The 27,129-nt window shown below is 40.9% G+C and overlaps 1 protein-coding gene across 2 annotated transcripts in view; it reads right to left on the bottom strand.

The window, feature by feature from the left end:
* dnah7 (dynein, axonemal, heavy chain 7) overlaps nucleotides 1-27,129 on the bottom strand; it is a 51,880-nt gene that overhangs the window by 493 nt on the left and 24,258 nt on the right. The window contains exons 33-65 of one of the 2 annotated variants that reach the window (XM_029137063.3): nucleotides 26,584-26,760; nucleotides 26,362-26,493; nucleotides 25,055-25,276; nucleotides 24,466-24,663; nucleotides 22,183-22,338; nucleotides 21,815-21,983; nucleotides 21,170-21,296; nucleotides 20,606-20,825; nucleotides 19,850-20,476; nucleotides 19,498-19,743; nucleotides 19,112-19,341; nucleotides 18,678-19,008; nucleotides 18,238-18,584; nucleotides 17,584-17,764; nucleotides 17,070-17,255; nucleotides 16,304-16,467; nucleotides 15,902-16,056; nucleotides 14,280-14,470; nucleotides 12,895-13,028; nucleotides 12,466-12,801; nucleotides 12,176-12,302; nucleotides 10,065-10,259; nucleotides 8,064-8,156; nucleotides 7,791-7,967; nucleotides 7,460-7,621; nucleotides 7,167-7,367; nucleotides 6,862-7,023; nucleotides 6,149-6,334; nucleotides 5,247-5,384; nucleotides 3,492-3,722; nucleotides 2,496-2,648; nucleotides 1,636-1,813; nucleotides 833-936 (exon numbers count right to left, since the gene is read on the bottom strand). In XM_029137063.3, coding sequence (XP_028992896.1) covers nucleotides 833-936; nucleotides 1,636-1,813; nucleotides 2,496-2,648; nucleotides 3,492-3,722; nucleotides 5,247-5,384; nucleotides 6,149-6,334; nucleotides 6,862-7,023; nucleotides 7,167-7,367; nucleotides 7,460-7,621; nucleotides 7,791-7,967; nucleotides 8,064-8,156; nucleotides 10,065-10,259; nucleotides 12,176-12,302; nucleotides 12,466-12,801; nucleotides 12,895-13,028; nucleotides 14,280-14,470; nucleotides 15,902-16,056; nucleotides 16,304-16,467; nucleotides 17,070-17,255; nucleotides 17,584-17,764; nucleotides 18,238-18,584; nucleotides 18,678-19,008; nucleotides 19,112-19,341; nucleotides 19,498-19,743; nucleotides 19,850-20,476; nucleotides 20,606-20,825; nucleotides 21,170-21,296; nucleotides 21,815-21,983; nucleotides 22,183-22,338; nucleotides 24,466-24,663; nucleotides 25,055-25,276; nucleotides 26,362-26,493; nucleotides 26,584-26,760 — 6,636 coding nt within the window. Of the gene's footprint in view, nucleotides 1-832; nucleotides 937-1,635; nucleotides 1,814-2,495; nucleotides 2,649-3,491; nucleotides 3,723-5,246; nucleotides 5,385-6,148; nucleotides 6,335-6,861; nucleotides 7,024-7,166; nucleotides 7,368-7,459; nucleotides 7,622-7,790; nucleotides 7,968-8,063; nucleotides 8,157-10,064; nucleotides 10,260-12,175; nucleotides 12,303-12,465; nucleotides 12,802-12,894; nucleotides 13,029-14,279; nucleotides 14,471-15,901; nucleotides 16,057-16,303; nucleotides 16,468-17,069; nucleotides 17,256-17,583; nucleotides 17,765-18,237; nucleotides 18,585-18,677; nucleotides 19,009-19,111; nucleotides 19,342-19,497; nucleotides 19,744-19,849; nucleotides 20,477-20,605; nucleotides 20,826-21,169; nucleotides 21,297-21,814; nucleotides 21,984-22,182; nucleotides 22,339-24,465; nucleotides 24,664-25,054; nucleotides 25,277-26,361; nucleotides 26,494-26,583; nucleotides 26,761-27,129 lie in introns of those variants that run through there. The other variant, XR_008693381.1, reaches the window with a different exon arrangement.

Below are 27,129 nucleotides of genomic sequence, written 5' to 3'. Positions count from 1 at the left end.
GGCCACTCTAAAAAACAGTTGCATCCAGAAAAGTACTCATCTGGTCCAACAGGCGCCTCTGTGAACATTTACATTTCAAAGCCAGCACGACTGTTGTGTTTTTCCCCACCACAAATAATAAACACATTTTTAATTAAGTTCCGGTCTTGTCAAAAACTGATTCTGTTAATAACTTGCCCTGAAATGTCTGAATATTAAAGTCAGTCTTTTGCATTATTCATGATGTCTGAAAGCGCTGTGAAGAAAACAGAGGAGGAAGGAAAACAAAAGAAAGGCAACTTGATCGAAGGCAGCCTTCGCTCTTTGCCACTAGTGCTGTGTTTCCATCAGTGTCAGTGAGCATCAATAAAACATATCAAACTCTGTTAATTAATAGAGAAGAACGAGAGAACGAGAGCAAAGGAACAGGGCTTCCTGGAGGCACAATGTAAAACAAGCGCACAGAAGAAAGGGCTGCAGCTGTTGGAAGGTGCCTGTTGTTCTCGTCTCCTCGGTCCCAACATTGTTCAGATGAATACAAAATTAAATAAAATGCTGAATTATTTTATATTATATTAATATTTATATAATATTAATATTGATGGAACCCATTTTGATAATTTAATATGACAAGATAATATGACTGTGGTGAATCAATAACTTGACTATCATCACCTTACAAGGAGACAGGAGGCAAAAACGGAATGTCCTATTTAAAGACTTTGATCGTGGAAACAATTGATTAAACAATTTTTTCTTTGGGGCCATTTAGCAGCTGGTTCCGAGCTTTGGATCACGTAACACAATCCTTGTCCTCCGTGTGTGTGTGTGTGTGTGAGTGTGTGCCTCTCACCACAGGCATGGGGTCGTGTAACTCTTTGGGGTGGGACTCAGCCAGGAGTTTGCTCTTCCTGTCCCAGCGAGCGCCATCGAGGAACAGACCTCTGATGTACACACCTGTATATGATCATAATCAGATGTCTGGAGACTGTACACAACTAGATCCACAGGCCTGACTACAGCATATAGAGATGTTGCTGCAGCAACAATCAAACCTCATGACTGAAGCTGAACTGACCTCTGGGCCGATACATAAATCATGTGAGTGCAGTTACAAGTGTGGGAAAACATGTGAAATCCAGATGCCTGACGGTTCGCTTCCTGTCAGCACCGCGAGCGCATTGTGAGATCCTGAGCTTGTGTCAGTGTGATGGGGCCACAGCTGGCGGCTGACTGAAGATGAAGCTTTATGAGGGATTTTGACTGAAAATCTCTCAGCAGAACTGGTATCACAGCGAGGTGCTGACGCAGACCTGAATGTAGATGAGAGGAAGCGAGGCTTTGCTTGAACTCGCTTTTTCAATCTGCACTCACTAATATACAGTCGGCCTAATGTCAGGCTTTATCTGCCTTTTGCTTCCATCCTCCCACTGCTTCCTCCCTGGTTCCTCGTAGCATCCTCTTTGTCATCTCTCTCCAAATCCTGACTTTCATCTGCTTTCTATTCTCTTTTTTTCCTATCTTTATCAACCTAGAGGACAGTTTCCTAAAGCACGTGTCTAACCTTTAAGCAAGAATCTGCTTTAAGTACCCTACCCACCCTACTTCCCTCTACATCTCTCACTCATCCTATCTGCTTCCACAGTAGAATCCTACCATCCTCTGGTGGCCGGTTGTATTGAATGTCCTCCAGGACCTCAAAGTCAAACCCGAGCAAGTCGATAGGGACGACGTGTTTCCTGGCATAGTTCTGCTGGCTGCCTGTGAGGAAGGCCTGGGTGAAGAAGAAGCCTGATATCCAGAACACAGCGGGCGTGCCCTGGTTGTACCAGTCCTGAAATCACACACACACACACACACACACACACACACACACACACACACACACACACACACACACACACACACACACACACACACACACACACACACACACACACACACACACACAGCATAGAGAAGGACATGATGTGGGGAAGTTTGAAAAGTCTGTCAAATTATTACTATTGTAGACAAATCATTTCTGAGCACAACCAGACAGAGAGGGGTACATTCCTTGTAAATCTTTACCCATCTACTGCCTGTTGCCATTTTCAGGCTCCGCTTTTTGGTTTTAGACACTAATAAATAACAGATTTCAGTTTATTTATGAATAATTGAATGAAGGCACGTTTAAACTCCAGGACCATCACATGAAAATCAAAGTCTCAAGATGTGAACTAAACCAGGACCCTCAGCTTTAATTCTGTTCGGGAATTTATCCATTTATATGACAAGCAACAAATGGCTGACAAGCAGCCTGCTCTCTTATTACTAAATGAAGGAATGAACAGGCAGCAGCGACAGAAAAGCTCTCAAAGAAAGAAGCCCTTAAACATGCCAAAATTACATTATATTGATTGGTTCCAATTAAAAGGATTTATATGGTCTTACCTTGTAAAGTAAATAAAAGTGAATGAACTCACAGTGAAGTGCATAATGGCATAAAGCCGCTCAGAGTTTGCTGGTTTCAGTACCTGTAGGAACTTGAGTCGCTTCAGGAAGTCGTTCACGTAGCTCCCCAGAGGTTTGAGACTCGGGTAGGACTTCTTCATCCACATGGCCGGGATGCGGCCCTTCAAGATGCCCGTGACTACTTCCTCCAGCTCTGCAGACATCACCACCAGCCCCTGCACATCAACAAATAGTCTTTTGCTCATTCAACCACCATCACATGATTACCATCTTCACAACCCGGGAATGTGGAGTTATTTAAGCTCCGACAGTGAAATCTAAGATTGTCACTTAAAAACCTCTCTATGGAGACAGGTGACACACAGGCACATAATAGAGACTCTTATCACTCAGTAGGAGGCCTTTGATGCCACTATGAAAGATGTTGTGCTTATTCCCCATCCTGACTCTTTTATGCCCTCTCCACTTCAATCCCATCAGACTGGTGCATCTCAGAAGGAGAGGAAACGAGTTCCTTCGCTAAATGGTATAACACGTGTAAAAATACACATTCACAAGTTGTTATCTGCTCCAAACATTTGAGGTAAAGACACTGTGGATATAATCCTAACATCCTTAAGCTGCTTGTATAGGTAACAACATTCATTTCTTTAAGTATGTCCTAATGAAAATTCATATAGAATAAAAACTATTAGTACTACTTAAATTCTCTTGTTTCAGTCAACCCACAAGTTATACTATTTCTTCACAAAACCATGCAGGTGTGTAAAGTTGGTGACACCACTCCTTAAAATTCATTTTCAGCTGGTGTGTTGCTCACCTGATAATATCCCTTTCCAAATAATTTACTGTAATGCTATAGTGCATTTTCCCATACTGTACACAATAGCTATAAAATGCATATAAGCAGCCTAATATAGAATAAATATGTATGTATATGTGTGAGATACTGCTGCTACACTATAACACTATGTGGTTTTCCACACAAGCGGCTGTTGAAGAAAGCCCCCCCCCCCCCCCCCCCCCCCCCCCCCCATCTGGCAGCTCGCCCCGCGTACCTTAATGGCCTTCTGAATGTCGACACAGGAAGCGCGGATGGTGTAGAGCAGGTTGTTAAAACGGCCCATCTCCTGCACCAGCACCGTGTTCATGCTCTGATTGTAGCTGGTGGGGAAGCGCCTCATCGCCGCTTCCAAGTCAAAGTCTCCAGGCAGCTTGCTCAGGATGTCAGCCGCTACATCAAAGACCATGTCATCCGAGGATTTGGCGTCTCTGCCTGAAGAGCGTGACTGATCAGAGACACACAGCGACAGAGGACGGATGAGAAGGGGAGATGGAACCCATGACTCGGATTGATTTGACAGACCATAATTTTTTGGGAAAATGTTCTTCTGCTCTCTGACATCAAATTACAGATTCCTTCTTAGGATTATTTTACATCAGTTATATTTTGATCTGATGTTAAGAGGTTCTGACTTTGCTTATATTTCATCATTTCGGTGCCAGATTGATTAAGACTTGAGGTTTTAAAAGGACACAACATGACACAGAACATCACAGTCTTCTTTTACCTCTTGCATTTACCTTTACTTCTTAGTTTGTAGACATTTGCTACGTTTTTACAGACACTACTAATAAAACCCTGTTCAGAGACACATCCTTGCCAGTCTAATCATAGGATGCCATCGTTACACAAACACGCATTTTCAAGCACACTCTCCCTCATAAGATGGGAAACTCAACAATATATCCTCAATTTTCTCCCACACAGTAATTTTACACAATCTTAACAATTTTAATAACCATTCATGCTAGAAATTATTCACTCTCATCTCCTGCTTTTCCTCTCAGTCCTCACACTGTTTACCTATTTGATGCTCAGTCAGTAGCCAGCGGTAATGGATAATCATTGGCTAATGGCGCTGAGGTTACAGTAGGGGAATGACAAATAGCTACTTCATTCCATTTGAGGCGTCTCCGCGTTTATCGGTCATTGAGACGGATGAGATCGTATTAGATGCTAATAAAGTCCACACATGACTGAAGCCATTATTAATCTTGTTGAATGGAGTTTATATGAATAAATGCCAGACTCTATTGAGCTCTATTTTTAACTTGAAGTCTAGAAGTTGCATTGCCTTCTGCTGCTCTGCATCTTAAAATGAAATAAATAAATGGATACACATATTAATATTTCTTTCCAATTTGCAGCAGAATCTGTAGCTGGGACAAGTCAAGGATATAATGCTCAGCACAGAGTAAGACAATGGTCCACTGTGTGTCTCTGCGTCAGCACTGCCACATGAAGTGTCCTTAAAAAAGGTCCTCTAAGAACCAACTGAAATCGGTTTTTACAAGTTTCTCTTTAATTTCTATTATAAAGTATATTTTCATGAAGGGTAGTAAAGTATGGCTGGCAGGAATTTTCATTAAACAGACTCCAGGTAATTCAATGCTTGTACTCCAGCTTGTTTGTTGGTGGCAGGAGTTTACGGAATGGGAGTGTGATGCATTTTGGGCAAAATCCAACACTGTTACTAATGACATTTCAGCTGAGCATCTATGATAAAAGGGTGTGTTGTTGTGGCAGATGAGCCAAGCCTGCTGACATTAAAAGCCTGAACCCTGGGCCACATCATACTACTGTACAGTATGTGGATGCAGTTTTTGAGCTTGTTTTGTAGATGATGCCTGGTCCTAGTGAACATGAAGTCCTGGTTCTTATTAGGGTGATTAATATTCACTGTGTTTGCTGGTTTATCTTTGCGAAAGATATGTTTAAAATGGGTGTTTGTGTCCAAACGAATCAATACCTGTGTGAGTAAGATGCTGTCAAACAACAGTTGCGTCTCAGCCTGATCCTTAGTGATGTCGGCATTAGCGTTCATGCCAAAGATCTCTGGCGACGGGTTGAGCGGCAGCGACCTGGTGTATTCTATGTAGCTGTTGTACTGAAGCAGAGAGGCAGAGGAGAGGAATGAAGTACGAGGACAATTTTTAACGCAACATCAGGAAACATCTCGAGTAATAACGCTCATTGAAAAACAAGTCGGCTCCTTAGATCGCTGACATTTATTATAATGACTATGTAAATGCGACTTCATGAATAAAAGATGTGGTTGGAGGGGGGTGCAACACTGGAGAACAAAATGCCAAATAAAATGGAGCGTGCCATAGATTGCACTTGTGTTAACAAATATATCAACCCTCGCTGATGGTGGCTGCCTGCTGTGCCTTGTTACACACATTTTATCTCCTAATGACTTTTTAAAGGTAGCTCAACAACAGCGCTAAGCAACTGTGAGTCCTCTAATATGCTTAGTTTAAAAACAAATACATTAAAGTTAGTTGAACTTTTCTTGAGGCTTTTAAAGAAATAAAACTCTGCGCTGTGTGTAACTGATGAACCTGTGGTCAAGGAATTGTTTCTGCTCTGCTGCTGAAGTTAAGGACAGATGCACTGCATGTAAATAAGACTTTAATCAGCTTTATTATTATATTACTGTATATTTCAGTAACACATAATGAGCCAACTCGGTTAGAGTGTAAAAAAGTGTTCATCTGAAATACAAGAAAAATATTGTGTTAGTGATGCAAAGCTCAGACCTCATGCCTTTTCTGTGGTTTCAGAAAGAAATTTGCTAAACCTTTTCATATTTGCGCTAATTGTCTGCTATGATTATGTGTAAGTGTTTGGTTACGTATGGTTCCTTACGTCTCCCTCAGCCGGAGCATGGTAGAGTCCACTGGCATCAAACTTGTAGTCAGGATCGTCGATGACCTGTGACGTGTAGAAGATGGAGAGGATGGTGCGTAGCGTCCGCCTGTCCCAGTCGTCCGTCACACGCCCTCCGTAGTTACATTCACCAGTCATGTAGCGAAGGGCGTCGAACGGCACCTCCTGCTCAACACAAGCAAGCGTTTTACACAGGAGTCAAATAACAACCAAACTTTAAAGCCTGGGAAAGTAACAGCAGGCAAAAAGGTGGGGTTGTGATCCGAGTGGGACTTTGTGTGGGAGAATTTTAATTATAAATTCATTGAATAACAGTTGGTAACATGATAAAATGTCACTCAGTCATCCTCAGTAATTTATTCTCAGTTAAAGCAGAGGAACTGGGAATGGTGAGTGGTTGAGAGCGATTTGTGGAAAAATGTCAAGAGGGTTTCTGAATATCGCTGATGAAAGCAGATAGCTCAATGAAGAGGAATCTACTTGTAAAGGGCTCATTGCTGGATACTCCATACAGTATATAAAGGCATGGATGTGCACGTGAATTCCAATTTGATCTGAATTCCAGGGATATGACATTTGATAGTGACATCGGTTTTACTGGGTTACAAGTGTGAGGAGATATCATAAGTTTTACTATTCTATTGGTTATTTAATTCTATTATCATCAGTGAATAAAATATAGTTAAAAAGACCTGGTACTGTTCCAGGAACATGTGCAGCTGTTGTACAGATATCCGAAGGTCGGTCTCATTAAACTCATAAGGAATGTTCCAGCCTAACGGCCCGAACTTCTTCCTCTCCTGGACCAAGGCGTGGAAGAAACAAAGGCCGTACAGCAGTTTTTTGAAGACAGCCTGAGGTGGACAAACAAAAACCATGGGCTACAAAAAGTTGTAATGACAATTTAGTTTCCACAGCAAAGTAACACACTAATGTAGGTATTTATGCACCCAGAGAGAACCAGCCAGACATTTAATAGACACAGACAGTTACACACCAGCTTGCTGCAGCTTCCAAAAAACTCTGGATCAGAGATGGGGTCCATGAGGAAGGAGCGCACGATGTTGGCACGAAGGCCCTTTGGAGCCTCGTTGGTCATTTTCACCCCGTTCTGAAGAACAGCCACAGGGAAGGTGGGAGACGGGTAACTAGTGAGCCACAGCCTGAAGTCTGGGTGGGTGGTGTCTGGGTTCAGCTCCTGCACTCAGCCAACAAGACAAAATAAATCTGTTAATAACTTAGAAAGAGGGAATTCCTATAGAGTAGAGAATCTGGGTCTTCTGTTCTGACCTCACAGACTCTCTCCAGTGTGGCCATCCATGAAGTGGCCAAGTGGCAGTTCTGCAGAACTACCCAGGTGCCCTCTTTAATGCCCGTCTCAATCATACTCATAGCGATCGGACCTTGGCCTTGGCCCAGAGAGAGTGAGGTCAGCTTGTTACCAGTAAAACCCTGAGGAATAAGAAGACACACACATTTACTCATGTGGCTGCTTTTTGACCTAGTAGAAACCAAAATAATTTTTGTGCTTATAAGACCTGTGTGAAAGTTTGTCCTTTCATTTTAGGTTTATACACATAGAAGGCTTCAAAGCTGTCACATTTTCCAGACGTCTCAGTACCTTTTCATCTCCAAACTTGAGCAGTGCCGCCATGGGGTCGGAGCCAGGGGAGAGGATGAAAATGAGGGGTGCGCAGCAGTGGCTATCAAAGAAGGCCTCACTTAGATTGAAGGGTGGAGCTTCAATGAACGGGCGACCCAAACTGTCTGAAACAAACTCCTGTACCATGGGAATAATCTGAGAGAAACAAAATATTTTAAATAAATATTACATGAAGTAAATGAAATGTTTAAGGAAACTCATTTACAATTAATCAGACAAATCGTAACTGACTCTGTCTGGTCTGAGACAACGAATCACCAGCATCTTCTGAAACTGAGTGAGCTTCTCCTGCCACTCATCAGGGAAAGGAGTCTGATGAGGGTTCTGTAAATATGCACATCACAACACAGAGGAGACAAAGACATAAATAACTATGTATAAAAAAGGTCATAGTGAGTAAAAGAAAAAAGGGACAAGACCAAAAAAATGGGGAGCAGAAAAATCACTGGGTTCTAGGTCAAAGCAATAAGTTTGATTAATTTGTGAAACAACTGTAGCAGGGAAAGGGAGGCAATGAACAATGGTAGCCGTAACTTTTGGAATTATTTCCCCCAGGCTGTCTGCTGAGACACTTCTGGCTATGTGTGTTGGCAGGTGCTTTCAGATGGATACACCTATTTAGGATCTCCTGGGGATTCTCCGTGTGTGCAGGGGTGTGTTCGTGTGTGCGAGCCCGAGTGCCTGCGTGCATGATTGAACAGCTGTTGCTGCATCAAGATTGAATAAATGTGAATTCCACAACTGGAACAAACCAGATTTAATTAGAAGTGTTGTGGCTGATACTGTTGATTATAAATCAAAGATGGTGGTGGTGGTGGTGGTGGTGGTGGTGGTGGTGTGTGTGTGTGTGTGTGTGTGTGTGTGTGTGTGTGTGTGTGTGTGTGTGTGTGTGTGTGTGTGTGTGTGTGTGTGTGACAGCAAAGATACGTGAGCGTATTGCACGCTTGTGCGCCACACGTTGATTAAACATCTGTTCTTGCAGCTAGACTGCATATATGTGACTAACACAACAGGAACAGAATAGACTTAATTAGATAAAGCTTCAGTTTTGGGTTCTTTATCATTCAAAGATGGAGCATGTGCATATACCTCAGAGCCTAATTATTTTCATCTTTCACTGTTTGTTCTCATTTTGCTTCACACTTTAACTAATTCAACACAGTTACTTTAATAGTTACATTAATTGCAATAAGAAGCTAAACATATTTATTTTATTTGTATTTTATAACCTAAAAACTATTAATATATTGTATAATCTAATACAAAGCCAGTTAGCAAAGATATCGTATAAGATAAATATAGTAATATTACCACAATGACTAAGACTTTAACTCAGGAGATATTAGACATGCTATTAGACATATAATAAACAGTCACAACGTTTGTTTGCTAGTTTTGTATTTCTGTACATTCTGTACAGTGCAGAGAAGGTAGCAGATGCTCTCATGTGTATGCGGTAAGTTTATCCATGTGCTTGTCCAGAATGGGGGTGGAATCCCACTGAACTTCCCCGCTGAAACACAGGGTGGGTGAGGCTGACCTTTGCTTCATGTGCCAAACCCAGTAGAAAATAGGTTTAACCTGCTCACTCTGCCCTTGTTTCTCTTCTCATTCCACTCCACATCTCACACATACACTCCTTCCTGAAGTTAACCTGTATTTTCTTTTTTATATTACATGATATTACATTTCTGTAATGCTGAACATGGCGGTTTGCTGTTTCACATCTCATCAAAGCCCACTCTTTCATATGCAAGAGAAATTCGATTTGTCTGCTGTCCAAATTTAATTGCAGCAGCTTTTATTGGAATGTTAAACAGTTTACAACACGAGTAGTTTGAGTGAGTGTCACTATTGAATTAGGTGCATGTGATGTGTAGAACACTGTCCAATTATTTTTAAATTAGGCTACTGTACATGCATATGTAACACTGTAGATCTTTTCTCCACATTTAACTACTCTCACTCACTCACTCACTCACTCACTCACTCACTCACTCACTCACTCACTCACTCACTCACTCACTCACTCACTCACTCACTCACTCACTCACTCACTTTATTAAGACAGAGTCTTTGGCAAATGTTCTTTTAACCAGCTGTCAGCGTAACACTGACAGTCCAAAGGTTCAGTTTGTAACTCGGGCAGCTGCTAGATGTGGCATTTTGTAGTCTTTTAGTGAGTGTGTAGTCTTTTTGCAGCTGGAACAAAATCAGTTTGCTGACACTCACTGGGCTGTTGTAGACCTTCTTCCACTCACTGCTTAATCGAGTCATGTCATGACGCAGACCTTTGAAACACTCCATGTCATCCAAGCGGCAAATCTCATCCCAAGACTTCTTGGAAAGCCAGGTACAGGGATTGGAGAAAGGGTTGTCCAAACCTACTCCACCTGTCAGAAGGAAACGCCATTCCCCCTCATCCACCTAAAAATCAAATCAGACGAAAGCATGCAATTTAGTGATTACAGTATTATTATAGTTATTTTTGGATAAAAATATTATGCTAATAATGCTAATTAAACTCACTAGGGACAGAGATCACAATGAGAATATATACAGTCAGGACCATAAATATTTGGACAGAGAAACATTTTTTCAAATTTTGTTTCTGTACATTACCACAGTGAATTTTAAATGAAACAACTCAGATGCCATTGAAGTGCAGACTCTCAGCTTTAATTCCATGGGTTGAACAAAAAGATTGCATAAAAATGTGAAAAACTAAAGCATTTATTAAACACAATCCCTTCATTTCATGGGCTCGTAAGTAATTGGACAATTGACTTCCATGCTATTGCATGGGAAGGTGTGGACAATTCCCTTGTTATGTCATTATGAGTGAAGCAGATAAAAGACCTGGAGTTGATTAGAGGACTCGTGTTTGCATTTTGAAGATTTTGCTGTGAACAGACAACATGCGGTCAAAGGAGCTCTCCATGCAGGTGAAACGAGCCATCATTAAGCTGAGAAAACAGAAAAAAAACATGGGAGAAATTGCTACAGTATTAGGAGTGGCAAAATCAACAGTGTGGTACATCCTGAGAAAGAAAGAAAGCACTGGTGAACTTAGCAACGCAAAAAGACCTGGACGTCCACGGAAGACAACAGTGGTGGATGATCGCAGAATCATTTCCATGGTGAAGAGGAACCCATTCACAACAGCCAACCAAGTGAACAACACTCTTCAGGAGGTAGGCGTATCAATATCCAAGTCTACCATAAAGAGAAGACTGCATGAAAGTAGATACAGAGGGTACACTGCGAGGTGCAAGCCACTCATAAGCCTCAAGAATAGGAAGGCCAGATTGGACTTTGCTAGAAAGCATCTAAAAAAGCCAGCACAGTTCTGGAAAAACATTCTTTGGACAGATGAAACCAAAATCAACCTCTACCAGAATGATGGCAAGAGAAAAGTATGGAGAAGGCGTGGAGAAGCACATGATCCAAAGCACACTACATCATCAGTAAAACACTGTGGAGGCAGTGTGATGGCCTGGGCGTGCATGGCTGCTAGTGGCACTGGGACACTAGTGTTTATTGATGACGTGACACAGGACAGAAGCAGCCGAATGAATTCTGAGGTGTTCAGAGACATACTGTCTGCGCAGATCCAGGTGAATGCAGTCAAACTGATTGGGCGGCGTTTCATAATACAGATGGACAACGACCCAAAACATACAGCCAAAGCAACTCAGGAGTTTATTAAAGCAAAGAAGTGGAATATGCTTGAATGGCCAAGTCAGTCACCTGATCTTAACCCAATTGAGCATGCATTTCACTTGTTGAAGACTAAACTGCAGACAGAAAGGCCCACAAACAAACAGCAACTGAAAGCCGCTGCAGTAAAGGCCTGGCAGAGCATTCAGAAGGAGAAAACCCAGCATCTCGTGATGTCCATGAGTTTAAGACTTCAGGCTGTCATTGCCAACAAAGGGTTTTCAACCAAATATTAGTAATGACCATTTTATTTTCAGTTATTTCATTTGTCCAATTACTTACGAGCCCATGAAATGAAGGGATTGTGTTTAATAAATGCTTTAGTTTTTCACAGTTTTATGCAATCTTTTTGTTCAACCCATGGAATTAAAGCTGAAAGTCTGCACTTCAATGGCATCTGAGTTGTTTCATTTAAAATTCACTGTGGTAATGTACAGAAACAAAATTAGAAGAAATGTGTCTCTGTCCAAATATTTATGGTCCTGACTGTACTTGACCGACCAGCGATTTACAAATGAATTGATGGCATAAATATTACATTCCTTGTAAGCCAGGTGTTTTCAATAAAGGTTTTTAAATGTGTGCGTAGATACTATATGTGACTAGGTTGTTTGGATTCCTACCAGTTTGTTGTGCAACAGCAGAGCAACACTGAGGCAGAAGGAAAAGAGCAGCTTATCCTTTTCAAACAGCGAGCGACACACATTAACATACAGTGTGTACGTAAAGTGGTCTCTCAGGATCTGTAGTCTGTGAGGATGAGACACGTGTTAGCATTTTAATAATCTCATTTCAAACCTGAGGAATTTATTAACATATCTACTCGCATGCCCTATTATTTGCGTGGTATCGTTCAATATTTTACGACAAACAGTTAAACGAGGGAAGTTTCAGTATTAGCGCTGGTTGTTACCTCTGCTCCAAGACATCGCTCTTGTCTGAGTTTTCAATGGAGCTGATGAACAGGTTAATGAACCAGGTGAGGGAGTATTGGTACATGGGCTCAATGTTAGCCAGGTCAGCGATGGAGAAGAACAAAATGGCTGAATGCACAGCAATCGGCGTGTAGCCCATGCGGGTTTCATCAATCTTCTTCTCTGTGATCTCAGCCACAGCCTGCTTCTCTGTGATTTCATTGGCTAGCACCTTGGAGCAGGAGAGGATATTGACGGCTGTCTCATCCTCCAGGATGTTACCCTTAGAGGAGGAGAGGACCTCCAAGATTTTGTCCTCAATCTCCTTAAGTTGTCTGCAAAAACATTATGTATTTATTAATCTATACAAATATTCATCCAGGATTATAATGCATGCATGATAAACTTATTCATTTATTTAGTTTTACCTTTTGTTTTCTGCTCCTTGCAGGATGAGAGCCTGTTTCTCTTCCTCTAGATCAGGCCTTTCTCGGGCCACCACAATGCCCAACAGTTGGTCCTGGATGCCCTCTGAGGTGATCATGAAATTCAGAAGGGTCACCTACAGCACAAAGATACATAATTAGAAACATAATCCTACTTAAATGGGTGTGTTTAGGACTAGGGGTGTCTTGCACCACTGTAGCTACTGTAGCTAACTGTGTTAAATAATGTTGTTTACAACAACTAACATTCCACCCAATCAGTTCTAATGAGCATTCCAGGTTTGACACAGCACAAGCAGGATATGTTTGATTTTTTTTAAGTTTGAGAGGGAAGCTGACTCTTCTACCACAGCTTTAGTCATTCCACTTTGCACTTACCCAGGGGTTAAAAGCTTGTATCTATTATCTGCTCTCTGCCCTAATAAACAAGTGCACTTCTGTGAAGAATAATTCCATTTCTATTGATGCCGTGGACCTACTCAGCTGATGGTAAAGAGTCAGAGCACATATAAATCTCCCGTTTGTCCTCTTCACACATACACCCTCCTTCTTCCCTTCCTTTCGTCCCTTGAGCTCCTTAAGGGTTGGTTTACTAGATACTCGCTTGTTGTATTTGAAAGTGCTTCATTTGAAACAGGGCTTAATGGGAATAATGGCAGCTTCACAGTGTACTGTGCTGCAGGCAAAAAAGACTTATGCAGAGAAAAAAGGGATTGAGCCAGTTGTGAAAAATGAGTTGAATCTATCTAATAGCTGGCCATAAAGACTAGGGTCCCTGCAAATAGATGCTTGAAATGTGATATGCGGTAATGTTTTCCAACCCCTTGCCTCTCTGTAATGTAATTTCCTTTAATGTTGCTTTTCTTGGAATATGTTTTTTTGAGCGGCTGTGTTGCACTGGGGTGATGGTATCAGTAAATAATAATTCACTGTGTTGCTGGGGTAAAAGAAGTGCTGCAATACGTAAGAAGGAACAAGTGAAAGTAAAGTTTGTCTAATAGTAAGACACAAGAAAATGCTTCTAATCCAGATGGTAACATTGATGACGAACTAATAAACAATGGGCCTCAGTATGACAGTAATGACAGTAATCTTGTTTTTTTGTCATGCCAAAAAACATGCCAAATATCCGCTCACTATAAATTAAGATGATTTGTCTTCTCCAAATACATTTTATAATTTAACAGTTTTGTTACCGTTGGCCTACAGCAATGTATAGGAATGGAGTAATATTCCTCAGCAGTTATAGTTTTTGCAAATAACTGCAAAACATGAAAATACTGTGGATGGTATTTCATGTTTTTCTACAATATTAAACAGATGTAATATTAAAAAACCAAAGAGTGCCTGGGGCAGCTTCCCTTTACCTTTACAGAGGTCTCGGGCAAATAGTGGGGATTGCGCAGCTTGGTGGTGATGTAAAAGCGAAAGTCAGGCGCATATTCAATGGTTGTGTCTCCCAGGCGGATGCACATGGCACCACCCTGCTTAAAGATCTGTCTCAGCAGCAGGGGCTCCAGGATGGGGTCCAATTCCTCACCAACATTCTCAAGCAGGACTGAAAAAGCATATTTAGCAGACAGGACTGAGAGCTTTCTTTACACCAACACATTTATCAACAATCCTAAATGTGGTCTGTCATGTTCAGTCATACTTGATGATGACTTGCTTTATTGTCTCAAGAGTTTTGTTCTGATCTTAAAGCCTTTTGTCATCAAAGGCTATGGATCACTGGACCAACAGTATATGCAATACAGACATTGTAACACACACATTTTAGTTGCTCTACAGAATTTACAGCTTCTTTACACTTGTTAATATAAAAGACTTATAAAAGAACAACCTTCATCTTCTTTCAGCTGAACAGTGAACTTCCATGAGCCCATTTGCAGATACCTTATTCTTATTACATGAATGTTAATATGATTTCAAATTAAGTATGATAATGCTGTTCTCATGTTGAGAACGTTAGCCTATTCATGATTAATATTATGCCCAAGGTGATATCAAGTTTTTATACAACATTCAGGGGCAGTGACAGCTGATAAAACTTCTTTCAAAAGACGATACAAAATAAGGTGTGTGTTTTTTTTCCTGGCACATACGTACTGTAACATCAATATTGCTAATATTTAAATCCACTAAAGAATACCTTGTCTTATTTATTAAAATAATGATAAGTATGCTGACAGGGGATCCTCACTAGATGCAGATGTAGAGACTGCGAGCACGTCATCAGTATTGTAGGCTGTAATACAATCAGCAAAAACATTTACCACTGACATAAGAGAACAGGCCACGGGGGGTGAAACTGGACCCTCTGACGGCGAATTTGGCCCGTGCAAGCATAGACCACTCTGCTAGCAAGCAAGGATACAGTGGTTTTGCCTCGTTGCTGTATAGCTGTCTTATTTGGTTTTAAGTCTTTGTTTTATTTCTTAGTATTTAAGGGGAATTTGTGTATGCAGTATATCTGAGAGTACTTTGGAGGGGTTTGTTGTGACGTTGTGTCTTTTGTACATAGACGGTGAGTTCTATTTTGAAACCAAGCTCACATTCACATTATCAAAACTTGTCATTGACTCAAAACCTTTCCACCTAAGGCTACAACATGATCCTTTTTGAAGACGCACACTCTGCAGTCATATCTGCCTAGACAGGGTCAATTAAACCCTGATATGGAGTCGCAACAAGGTTAATGCAGAAGACATACTATATTCCTCCTTCAATTAGCAAGATTTACAATAGTTTGACATTTCATGGGTGTAGCTGGCCTAATGCACATGCTGTATGTTTTATTAATTTTTAACTACGTAAGAGAGAAGAAAAGAGGAAAACATTTAGAGCACAACAACAATTAATCCCTGTGGTAAAGAGAGACCTCATCAGACAGTAAAAGGAACTGCAACAATGTGGATGAGACGCACTGTCTCTCTCAAAGTCTAGGCAGCAAGGAGAGATATGAAAACAGAGAAATACTGATCCTTACCCGGAGTGCCAAATTGGATGCAGTTCTCCAAAGTGCGTACGAAGTCAGCATCACTCAGTTTAATGATATGCAGGCTATTGGCCTTTTCCATGTTTTTCACCCACTTGTTGGCCTGGCCTTGGGGATCAATCATCAGAGGCCACCTCCTAGCATTACTACAAACATACAAACAGAGTAGTAGATGATCAAATGCTGCCACTACATGTGGCTTCAGAGGAATAGCAGTATAGAGTAGAGTAGAGTAGAGTAGAGAACACAGTTACTGTATATAGCTCACAATACCATGACCAATTGCTAATGTTGCAAATTCCTTTACCCAAAACAAGCAGACTGTTTTTTTCTATTTATTAGAATTGTGTTTCGATTGTGTTAGAAAATGTCAGCTGGGCTTAGAGTACTTACGAGATTATGATTCCGTTGTCTATGGAGAAGCTGTCTGACGGTAGGCCAGCAATGGTCCATGCACGAATCTTCACTGGATCACCCAGAGACCTCATGAGAGACATGTTGGCAGAGCAAGGGATCTCCCTGCTCTTACAGAGACTCATCCACTTCTCTGTCTGTTTCTGGCCAGGTGAACATTATAACATTATAAAATTATTCATATTCATTATTCACTTCAAATTATGAACACAAATGAATAAACACACATACTAACCTGCAAAGACATGCAAAGAAATGTTTATAGATTAGGATATACAGTATATTAAAACACATTCAAGAGAGAAACTTTGAAAGAATTTAAAATCAACACATTCATGACCAATTAAGCACAGCTCTATTCACACGCACAGAGTGCCCTTGCATGGTAAGAATAGCAAATTCACCCTTTTCTCTTTTCTATGACCAAAATAGCCCAGCATGCAACACAGTATAAAAGATAACCTTTAAACACTGCCTTACTCCCGGAGACATGCTTCTGGGTTACTGGTCTGAAATTGTGCTAGGAATTTTAATGATCACCAAATTGTAGGACAAATAAATTGTTATTCTCACTATAAAAAAATGACGCTTAAACAGCAGTCATGCCTCTGTATGAAGAACATTTACTCAGAAATGTGCAATGTGTACAACACTTCTTTGAAAAGGAGACTGTTACAGTACTTTCTAACAAAATAATATTATCCACTTCCAGGCATGCCCCGTACTTCTCAGTACTTCAGTGTACCTGTCTGTAGCTGGAGGTGAAGGCTCCCAGGTAAGCCACAATGCCTGCTGAGATAAGGATGTCTCCTGTCAGGTTTTTATAGAGCTCTCCTAGATTGAAGGCCATTTCACTCCAGCGTGTTTTCTCTCCACCCAGGCCCCCAATCAGCTGCTCCGCTCGCTCAAGCTTCTTACTGCACAGATCTACCTGGAGGGCATCATTATGGAACAGAAATAATTTAGTGAAATGCAGTTATTTTGACAGGTCAAGGAAGTGAGTAAAGAGCAAATTTGTGTAATTCCATAGTCATTGACTTAGCCGGTAGTCTGGTCTTCAAGTAGACTCAGTAAAAAATAATTCCCAGTATTTTAGTCAATGGCATATTTTCCTCATCATAATGTTCTTCTCTTTTCTTTATTTTCAGACTTCAGTTATAGTTGCAATTTGTGTGTCATTCATTTGCTAGTTGTTCATTCATGTCATTCATGTGAAGTTCCAACAACTACCTACTGTACAACCAAGCATAAGCACAAACCTGAGTCTCCAGGTCAGCCTTCTTGTTTTTATTAGCTTCCAGTGTCTCCTGCAGCTTTGCAAGTTTATCTTGAACTTCTTTGAGGGCAGCCTGTTTTTTGTGCAAGCTCTGCATGGCTACGCGCAACTCGCCCTCAGCCTGTGCCAGCTTCTCTCTCTTTGGAGCCACCACCTTGGCCACTCTGAAAAACACATGCAGCATCGCAATTATACACATATACCTTCCTATTCCAATTACCTAGACCTGCTAGTAACACAACTAATCGTAATAATAAAAAATATATGTTTTAAAAGTATTCTAAGGTAACTGATATTCATATATACAGGTGATAGCTCTTGGATGCAGTAGACTGGGATGAAGTGTGGGCTATAAATATATACAGTGTTGAATGTACATTAAATGATTTAAAATTGACATTTGGCTAATTTAAATAACATATAAAATCACATTCATACTTCAAATAATTAGCATTTTGGATTTAGTCACAAAGTCAATAGATCCCTTTTGACATGGTAGATGAGCATGACTGATTACCTTCAGTCTGCCACCAATAAATGCCGTCACGATGACCACTAATGCACATTGTAACTTCTCTCTCACACTCTGTCAATATTAGAACATTTTTATGCCCAAAAACATGAGAACTTTACTCACTTGTCATACTTCTCCATGGCACACACCCACTTACACATGCCTTCAGCGGCAGTGGACGCTGTTCGAATCTTCTCTGGCACAAAGTCTGGATTGGTTATGTACTTGTTGCGAATTATGGCAATGAGATTGGGTGGAATGTTATCCTTGTCGTACTCATGGAGGCTTTGGAGAAACCTCATGTCTCCCAGCAGCTTCTTAGCAGGACCCCAGAAGTCTTCCACCTTTTTACCCGAGCCTGAGGGGTCTGGCACGCGATCTGGTTTGATACCTTTCAGGATGCAAATTGCCTCCATCACCAACTTGACAGCTGTGGGTGGACTTTTCATTGACTTCACCACTGTGATATCCTTCAAATGAGAAAAGGTATACAGTAGGTCTGCAACCTTTACATACTGTAAAATAGTTTACTACTATGAGGAAAATAATTCTCATTCTGTTACCTGGGTGGTGAGAGTATTTAGCGCAGCCAGGGCTGACTCTAGGATAGGCATGGCTTCAGCGAGGTCCGCATCACACTCATCCTTGATGGCTTTGGCAGCCCTGGCCTGCTCGTTGGCCACGGCCTCATCGTCTTTCACTACTTTCTCTGTCTTAGCAACCTCCACGGATTCATGCTCGATCACCACCATCATTTCATCTACTTCCTTGCTGGCCACAAGCAGCTGTGGTTGCAGGGCTTCAAGTTCAACTTGCATAGCAGCCACTTGATCTGCAGCTGACTGAAGTTTCTCAAGGCCCACCTCATAACGACTTTTTAGTTTCATTACCTCACTGAGTAAAGGACACAGAGGATAAATCATTTGGTATTTTTAGCTGCAGTTTTCACAAAGTTACATATTTCCACGTAATATTATACAGTAAATCCTCTTCCTACACTCTTTTTGTCTCTAGCAGGGCCTTAAACGTGGAAATCAGCTCCAGGTATGACGTGGGGGTCACGTAGTTGTGGCGCTGCAACTCAGTCAAAAAAGAGGCTGACAGCTCAATAGTGGAGGTGTGGAAGCTCTTGCACATATCGATGCAGCCTTCTCGACTCTCATCTGTCATCTCAACATCCTCCAGGAAGCGGCAGGCGACAGCTTGCAGAGCATCCTCTGGCCATGTCTAATAAGAGAGCAATGCTATCACTGCCAACATGCTGCTGCAAGTTTAATATTTAAAAAGGTGGATTAATAATGAAGTCAGTTGTAGTCAGCCAATTCCACAAATAAAACATGCATCTCTTTCAGTGAACATGTAGAATATGGCATATATACCCACCTGGAACCAGTTAATGGTGCAGCAGTTAATGAGTGCGGGGAAACGTCTCAAGCGATTTCTAAAGGCGTCTCCAATTGGACTCATAGCCAAAACCACATGCAGCTGTGTACGACAGCGCTCTACAAACATATTGAATAAAGCCAAGGAGCTGCCATCTGTTTGCTTGTCACGGTCACGCTGCCGATCCAGCACACGCATGCGTTCACATATCTCCTGCTTCTCGTCCACCGCAAATAGGTTGGGCACCTGGACACAACCAAAAGGGAGCAGAGCTGTCGTAGTTGTTTATCCATGTACATATGCATTAATTGATCTGTGCACATGAACATCTCACTTTTCCCATCCACTTTACCTCGCCGGTGTTGAGCAGGTTGCCAATGTCTTCCAAAAATGATTCCACTTTTATCTGAGTGTCAGTAAAGAGGAAAACACCGTGAGCATCACTTTGCGTAGACTTCGTCATGATCTGCTTTAGGTCGTCGTGCCATTCAGCAGTCCCATACGTCTTGGTGATTTCCACTTGAAAAAGTTCAGATTCTGCCATGTAGGCAGCTAAACGAGTGAGAGACTGTCTCCCGCTGCCACCCACGCCCACCAGCAAGGCATGTCCTCTGGGCTGCTTGAGAATGCGGGAAATGCGGCACACATGCTCAATAGCAAAACGGAAGAGCACCAGATTCATGGGCGCTTTGCTGATGTTGTTGAACTCCTCCAAGTGAGATTCCACCACCTGCCGTAGCTGGTCAAGGTTGTGCACCTCTCGGTAGCTGCGGTCTTCACCCTTAGGGTCATGGAAGTCACAAAACATAAGGCTGCGCAAGTCATCCTCTGTGACCACTCCGTCCTGGTCCTGGTCCAGATGTTGGAAGAGCTGATGGAAGTTTTCCTTCAAGTAATTCTGAGATACCACCTGCAAGTGGCTCACAAGCCACGACCGATCTGTGTCATGGACAAGTCGATCATAGTAAACCCTCAGGACCTGAGATAAAAAAGATGGATCAGGAGGTTAGTGTAAAATGTTTGCAAAAGTTAAGCTTGACTAACAAATTAAACTTTTGTTTCCATGTAGCTATATTTTCCATTATGTATCTGTTATGCACAACAGCACCTCGTGCACCCAAAGTCGTTTGATGACAGATGGCTCCTCTGCGGTCTCAGGCCGTGATAGACAGATGCCCTGGATGACCCGGGAGACGTCCCGCAGATTGAACAAGTAATGGGACTTAGTGGGGGTTGGTAGGAGGTTTTTGGTGGCCTCCTGGTACACTGACAAAGTGCTGCTAACAATATGAGAAGTCAAATCTGCAAATGGTTTGGGGAAAGCAAACCTGTAGAGGAAATAGTATGACATTTCAGATCCGACTCAGATTCACTTTAGTTAGAAGAATAAAGGATTTAAATTCTCAGATGCAACGGCTGGAGCAAAGAAGATGTCTTTGTTCACAGACAATGAATTAATCTGATATAGGAAAGAGGGAGTAGTAAGTAATAACTCATAACTCATTTGTAAAATAATAGCCCCTAATGATATCAACATAACATTTTTGCCATGCTGTTCTCTGTCAACCACAATATTAAATCACAAGGTAAAATATATACATGGCTGCTGCTGGTAGGAGCAACAATTGTGTTCCTAAATAAGCACAAACACAATCATAATCTGTGACGTTACCGTATGGTAAAATGCCAGTCTGTGATGCTACAGAAGATCGTATACATCGTCTTTTCATCAAAATCATTGATAGTAATCATGTTGAAGTGGCGCAGGTAACGAGGGGTGATAGGGTTTCGTCCTCCACCTAAAACGGAAACAGGGTAAGAAATAATGACACACAGATGCCCAGTAGTAGTAGTACTACTACTACTGTACCATTACTAGTACTATTACTACTAGCCTTAATTACAGTAAGATAAAGACAGAAAGCCAACTCTAACGTCAAGTCCAAGTCTAGCTAAATTCTACTTTCCTTGTTATTAGTTCAGTAGTTGCCTTTCTCTCCCCACTCTCACTGGGTGGCAGCTAAGAAAAGCTAAATAGCAAATGCACTGTGTGGGCACCAGAGTGGCAGCCACCTCCTTTGTCTCACAGCTGTCACTGCCAGCTGCTTCAGCGGCCGGGTGGTTGTGAGTTTACATTGTCAGTTGTAGTGGAGGCGGTAAACATTTGCCATTTGTAAGCACCTCAAGAAAGTGAAGAGCTCCACAAAACAGCAGGCAGTGGTTTGTGACGATGGCTCAACAGCACTTGACAAACCAATTAGGATTGGAGAAAATGGTTCTAATTTAACAGTTGATGAAGTAGGAAGCTGATACTCACCAGGTGGTCCCATAGCACATATGACCTGGATATCCACCAGGTTTATCATAGAGCAGTCCTTTAAATCGTACCAGTTTCCATGATCCAGCCACTGTCGCAGCAGCTCTACAGGGGGTTGGGCACCATAAACCTCTCTGGCAGGCATGTTTACATCATCCACAAACACCACCTGATTTGATAAGATATGATATTAGTACTGGAATAAAATTAAACAGTGATCATACAACAAAATATGACAAAGCCACAAAACACTCAAATCCATCTTCAAATAAAGTCACGTTATGAAATGAACAACATCAAAAATACTAATCTTCAAACAATATATAAAAAAATGACATCAACATAACAATGGTGGGATAATGATGTACCATTTTCCTTCCTAACGGAGGCCCAAACACTCCTTTGCGCCGCCTATCAAGCTTAGACATTATAATGTTCTGGGTCTGGGCAGCTGTAGTCTGGGCCGAAAAGTTAATGAAGAGAGGGCTGTACAAATCCCTTTGCAGCCGATTCAACAGGAAGTTCTGGGCAACAGATTTTGGAAAAACAAAAAGCATAGGTAAATTAGTAGCACAAAAACATGCAAATGAAATGAAAATGTTTGTTTTGAAAGTGACAACACACTGACTTTGGAAAAATGTGTGTATGTCATACATCTCCTTAACTAACTTGACCTAAAATTTCATGGCAGCCTAAACGAAAAAAGGCAAATACATCTCAACTGAGTTGAGTTGGCTCAGTTGACTGATAATTGTATCACAGTGAGGAAAAATGGTCAAGAAGGATTTCCCCTCAACAGTATACTCTGAATCAGTATGCCAAACGCAGCTTGTACAGGTAGAGTACATAAAATTATAATTTCCAATTTGATCCTGGCAAATGGTTATGATAAGCTTAATAATCTAATTAAATGTGGCATTTAATATGAATTTCATTAGATAAAAATTGGATCTCAGTTAATCCCTGAAAATGACTTTGAAATGAAGTAGGAAATTAGATGCTCTATGAGGACATAATCTAAAGTAATGTTCTGCAGGTCAAAAGGGTAAAACCAATAGATCTTAAATTTTTTATGAAGGTTTACTAAAGGGCATTTTCTAAAACCTAAATGACGCTTTTATAAAAGGACATTTTGATGAATTTTGGACAAATGTTTTAAATTTGAACAAAAAATATGGTTTTAAAGAATTTCATTTAATTTAGTTAAAAACCTTTAAACTTTACCTTTACATATATTGAATATTATGTAATTTAACATACTGTATATTAAACCTTACTGTATACAGGGCTCCTGTTCATGTGACTATTCCGTATAATTAAAGTGGACTTGTGATGTTGAATGATCACAGGATGCAACTATATCATCTGCCTCTTGTTTGAAGTCTAAAGCAGTGCCACAGCTTGTCTCTATCTCACTTCACAGGCTTTTACAGCAGGTGATGGAGCCCTGTGTACAGTTGTCAGATGGTACCACCGCTGCCACAGCAGAAGCTATAAGCTTGTGGTCTGAGTGCTGGTGTTCCTTTATTAATCCTGCCAGATTTGGGATTCAGCCATGGTCTGCTGGCTGCAGCATGGAACAGAGCTTTTCTACCTCACACACAGGCAGGAAGTGAGGAGCAAGGCAAGTTCCCCAAAGAGACAATCTTTATTCACCCCAGAGTCTCGAGTTTGAGCACACTAATGGATGAACTAATGAAGCAAGGAGGGGGATTAGTCCTTGATATAAATAGCCGAAGGTCTTCTGTGAAATGCTCAGTATTCCTTTAAGGTGGCCATTTCACATCTGGGGTCTAAAGCTGCTACGCTTCCAAATGGCTTGTGTGTGCAGAGCACTGACCTTAGTTCAATTTAACCAAGGGCTATAGTGCTTAAAAAGAAATGCTCACTTTTTACAGGAAAAGAATGATATTGGTAGCTTAGACATTCTTTCCCTGAATAAGATAACAATTGTGATTTCTGCTTTTAAAAACATCTGGTCCAATCATAAAGTCCTGAAACACAGAATCCTAATGTGAAATGGAGACAAAACAGTTCTAAAAAGAATTCACATGGGGTGAATTGTGATCATAAGGGTGTCTTCTTTTTTCGCTTGAAGTTTGAGGCAATGGTTTGATAAAAAAAGATCCAATGTTCTATTTATCTTGTGCATATGCACATGGGCGCTGTAATTGGCAAGCGGCTGTAAGTGGAGCAATTCACATTCCTGTGAGCTGATTTACATTTACTGTCACCACAGTAATGTGACAGCAAAGGTAGTGAAGAAAACGCTTATAGTGAGCAAAAATAAAAGAAACAAACAGACAAATCACAAATCTTTTTGAGAAGGGGAAGGTGTGTTGGACGTCAAGGATGTGCACATTACACCTTATATAAAAATAAATTTGATTAATAACTGAAAACATTTATGTTGAGATTACAGTATGTTGATAAATACTGCTGTTTATAATTCTCCATGAGGATGACAGTTTTTGACTAAACCACATTGATTCTATAGGCAGTAGTCAATAAATTGATCTAGTTACTGTAAGTGTAAAGTAATTAATTAAGTGATCCACATCCCAGGATGTCAGCTTGTCATGTTCCACATGATACCTAGTGCATCTACAGTACTTCAGTCACTTTAAAAATATAATGCCCGGCAGACGTACTGTAATGTAGACACTTTTGCCAGTACCAGTGGGACCAATAAAAATAGTAGATTTCTGGTGGGTGAGCAAAAGCTCCATCAACGCCATGTAGCGTACGGTGTTCTCTGTGGGCACAATGATCTCACTGAACTGCATGTCTTTGCTTATAGGACTAGCAGCCTTTAACTCATCTGTCCACAGCTCCCACCTGCCTGGGCCCTGAAGAGAACAGAGACATAACAATAAGAAACACTAAAAATATACGAGGAACTGTGAGTTCATTGAACCAAAACCCAGCAATGGGGCCATTTCAAATGGCCTGTATAGGTACACATACAATAACAACTCCAGAATACAGATAAGAATAAAAATGATTCACTGAAATAATGCAGTAGTTCAACCTAACTACAAAAAAATGATACCCTTTAGACAAAACTCTAGAACCAAGGTCAGACATACAGGTACAGCAGACCAAAGCTGAGCATGCTTAAGAATTTTTGTCCAGTAAAAAAGCAATCTTTTTTATATTTATTCAATATCTTATTATTTGTGAACTGATATACTGTATAAGCTTACCTACAGTGAAACTTTCTACTAGTGAAAGACCTACCTCCTTAATAAAGCGGTACTGATAGAGTGTTCCCTCAGTGGGCAGGGCAACTGTCAGTTCTCTAGTTGCAGATTCAACAGTGACTAAAATACCATAGCAGGTCTGGGTCTTCTCACTCAATGGACCATTCAGGACTTCTCGTACTACAGCATCAACTATGATCCGACCAGAATCATCACAGCTGCCACCCACTGACCACACCAGGCTGAATACAAATATACCCTGTGCAAAAGAGACAGAAAGGTCAATGTTTGCCATTACACAGCAATCTGCATGAAGTAATACATCCTCAATACAATTTGGTTTGATGATGTTTACAGCATAGCCTGTAGTGTCAAAATATTACAAAAACCCAACCCCCAAAAAACTGCAAGACTTGCGGTTGCTGGATGGATTAAAATGCACAGTAAGCATGTACAGTAAATGCTTTAAATACTGTACAAATTATCTTATCTTAAGACATAGAGTGGAATCCAGAGAGGAGAGATGTCTTTGTTGGCAAAAAAAAACAGCAGGGATACTTCAAGAAGTGGAAATGAGGCTTAGCATCCTCATGATAGCTCCTGCTGTTAAAAGGCTGATTAATTCAACACTTTGATAATGACTGGCTGGGAAACATGGGAGGGAAGGTTGAAAAGCATTCATCAGTGCAGTAGGCCACTGGGGTATAATAGCAAAGCTTTCGGAAGACACGATTCAGAGACAAAAAAAAATCAATTGCAGCTCAAGCAGGGGTCTAAAGAAAAGACTCATCTGCTAAAACTTTTGCATTCTGTGTGGAGGCAGACCTGATTAGGACAGTACAGTTAAAGATTGGCTCTTTGTTGTGTTCTGTACATACTGCAATGTGTAGTTGGATAATGCTTCAAAACATTTTACTGTATTAAATGTATACCTGTCCTTGTAGCACTACAATGGGTTCACATGGCAATGCATATTTAATATTTATTTATATCAATCTCAATTAGAGTAAAATTATGTGACATTAGACATTACATAATGAAGAGGAATGTATGTATAATTGTATATGATCTGATTTTTTTATTTTCCAGTCAGGGAGGTCCCAGATTCAACTTTAGTGGTACCAAGATCATACGGAGCACTGCAATGGATAAAATTAACACTTTGGGTGTGCAGTCTCCTTTAAGGATTAAAGGATTGACTTTCAACAGCTAATGAATACTTCAAAACTATCTACCAAATGTTTTGTGGCTACCTTTACAGTATATGGTACAACATTTAGTAATACTACAACAATGAATAGTAGCAGTAGTAATAGTGGTACTAAGTACTGTACAGAAACAAACCTCCAACCAGGAGCAAATATCTTTGTCATTGATGTTTTTTATCTTTCCTTCATCATGAAATTCATCCATCATGCAGTCCATCATGTTCATCAGGGACTTGACTAGATTGGTGTCAGAGGTAGGGGACAGCTCCTGAATGAAAGCAAAATGGGGACAGAAAAACTCATTTGCAAACCAGTTACAGATGAAAAATTAACAGGACTTTTTGAGGATGTTTAGTACCTTGGTGGCTTTTCGAACAAGCTGCAGGCACACTGGAAGAGCCTGTTCAAAAAGGGCAGAGATGAGGTCTTTGTGCGTGGTGCTGACTGTGGTTGGCAAAGTACTGAGCCAGGACTGCATTAGTGGCCGCCAGCCCAGCATATGTGGCTCCATGTAGATCATACCACAGCGAGACACCTGTGACATAAATATATTATATGAGAAACAAATCACGCAAACTAACGGAACCTTACTAATAAAGAATAATCCGTTGGAAAAAAATGGGATGATTCTTGATGCAGTACATAACTTAATTATTCAGTAAAGCTATCTGACAAGGTCCCAGAAATAAAGCAGGTTAATTAACAGGAATCCACCGGAGGGTCAACATGGAGTGCAGTGTATATTATGGCCGGAACCTCGTAACAATTCTGAACAATTCATCTCAGTGGTTTTATGAAGACTCATTAATGCAGTAAGTTAGAATAAGCTGCATACTGTATGTATCTCAAGACTATATTACTTTCGGCATTAGGTCACAATAAAGGAACGTTTTTTTCAGAAGCA

The sequence above is a fragment of the Betta splendens genome, chromosome 21 (assembly GCF_900634795.4).
Source record: "Betta splendens chromosome 21, fBetSpl5.4, whole genome shotgun sequence".
NCBI classification, from domain to species: domain Eukaryota; kingdom Metazoa; phylum Chordata; class Actinopteri; order Anabantiformes; family Osphronemidae; genus Betta; species Betta splendens.
This window is presented reverse-complemented; position numbering and strand designations above follow the sequence as displayed.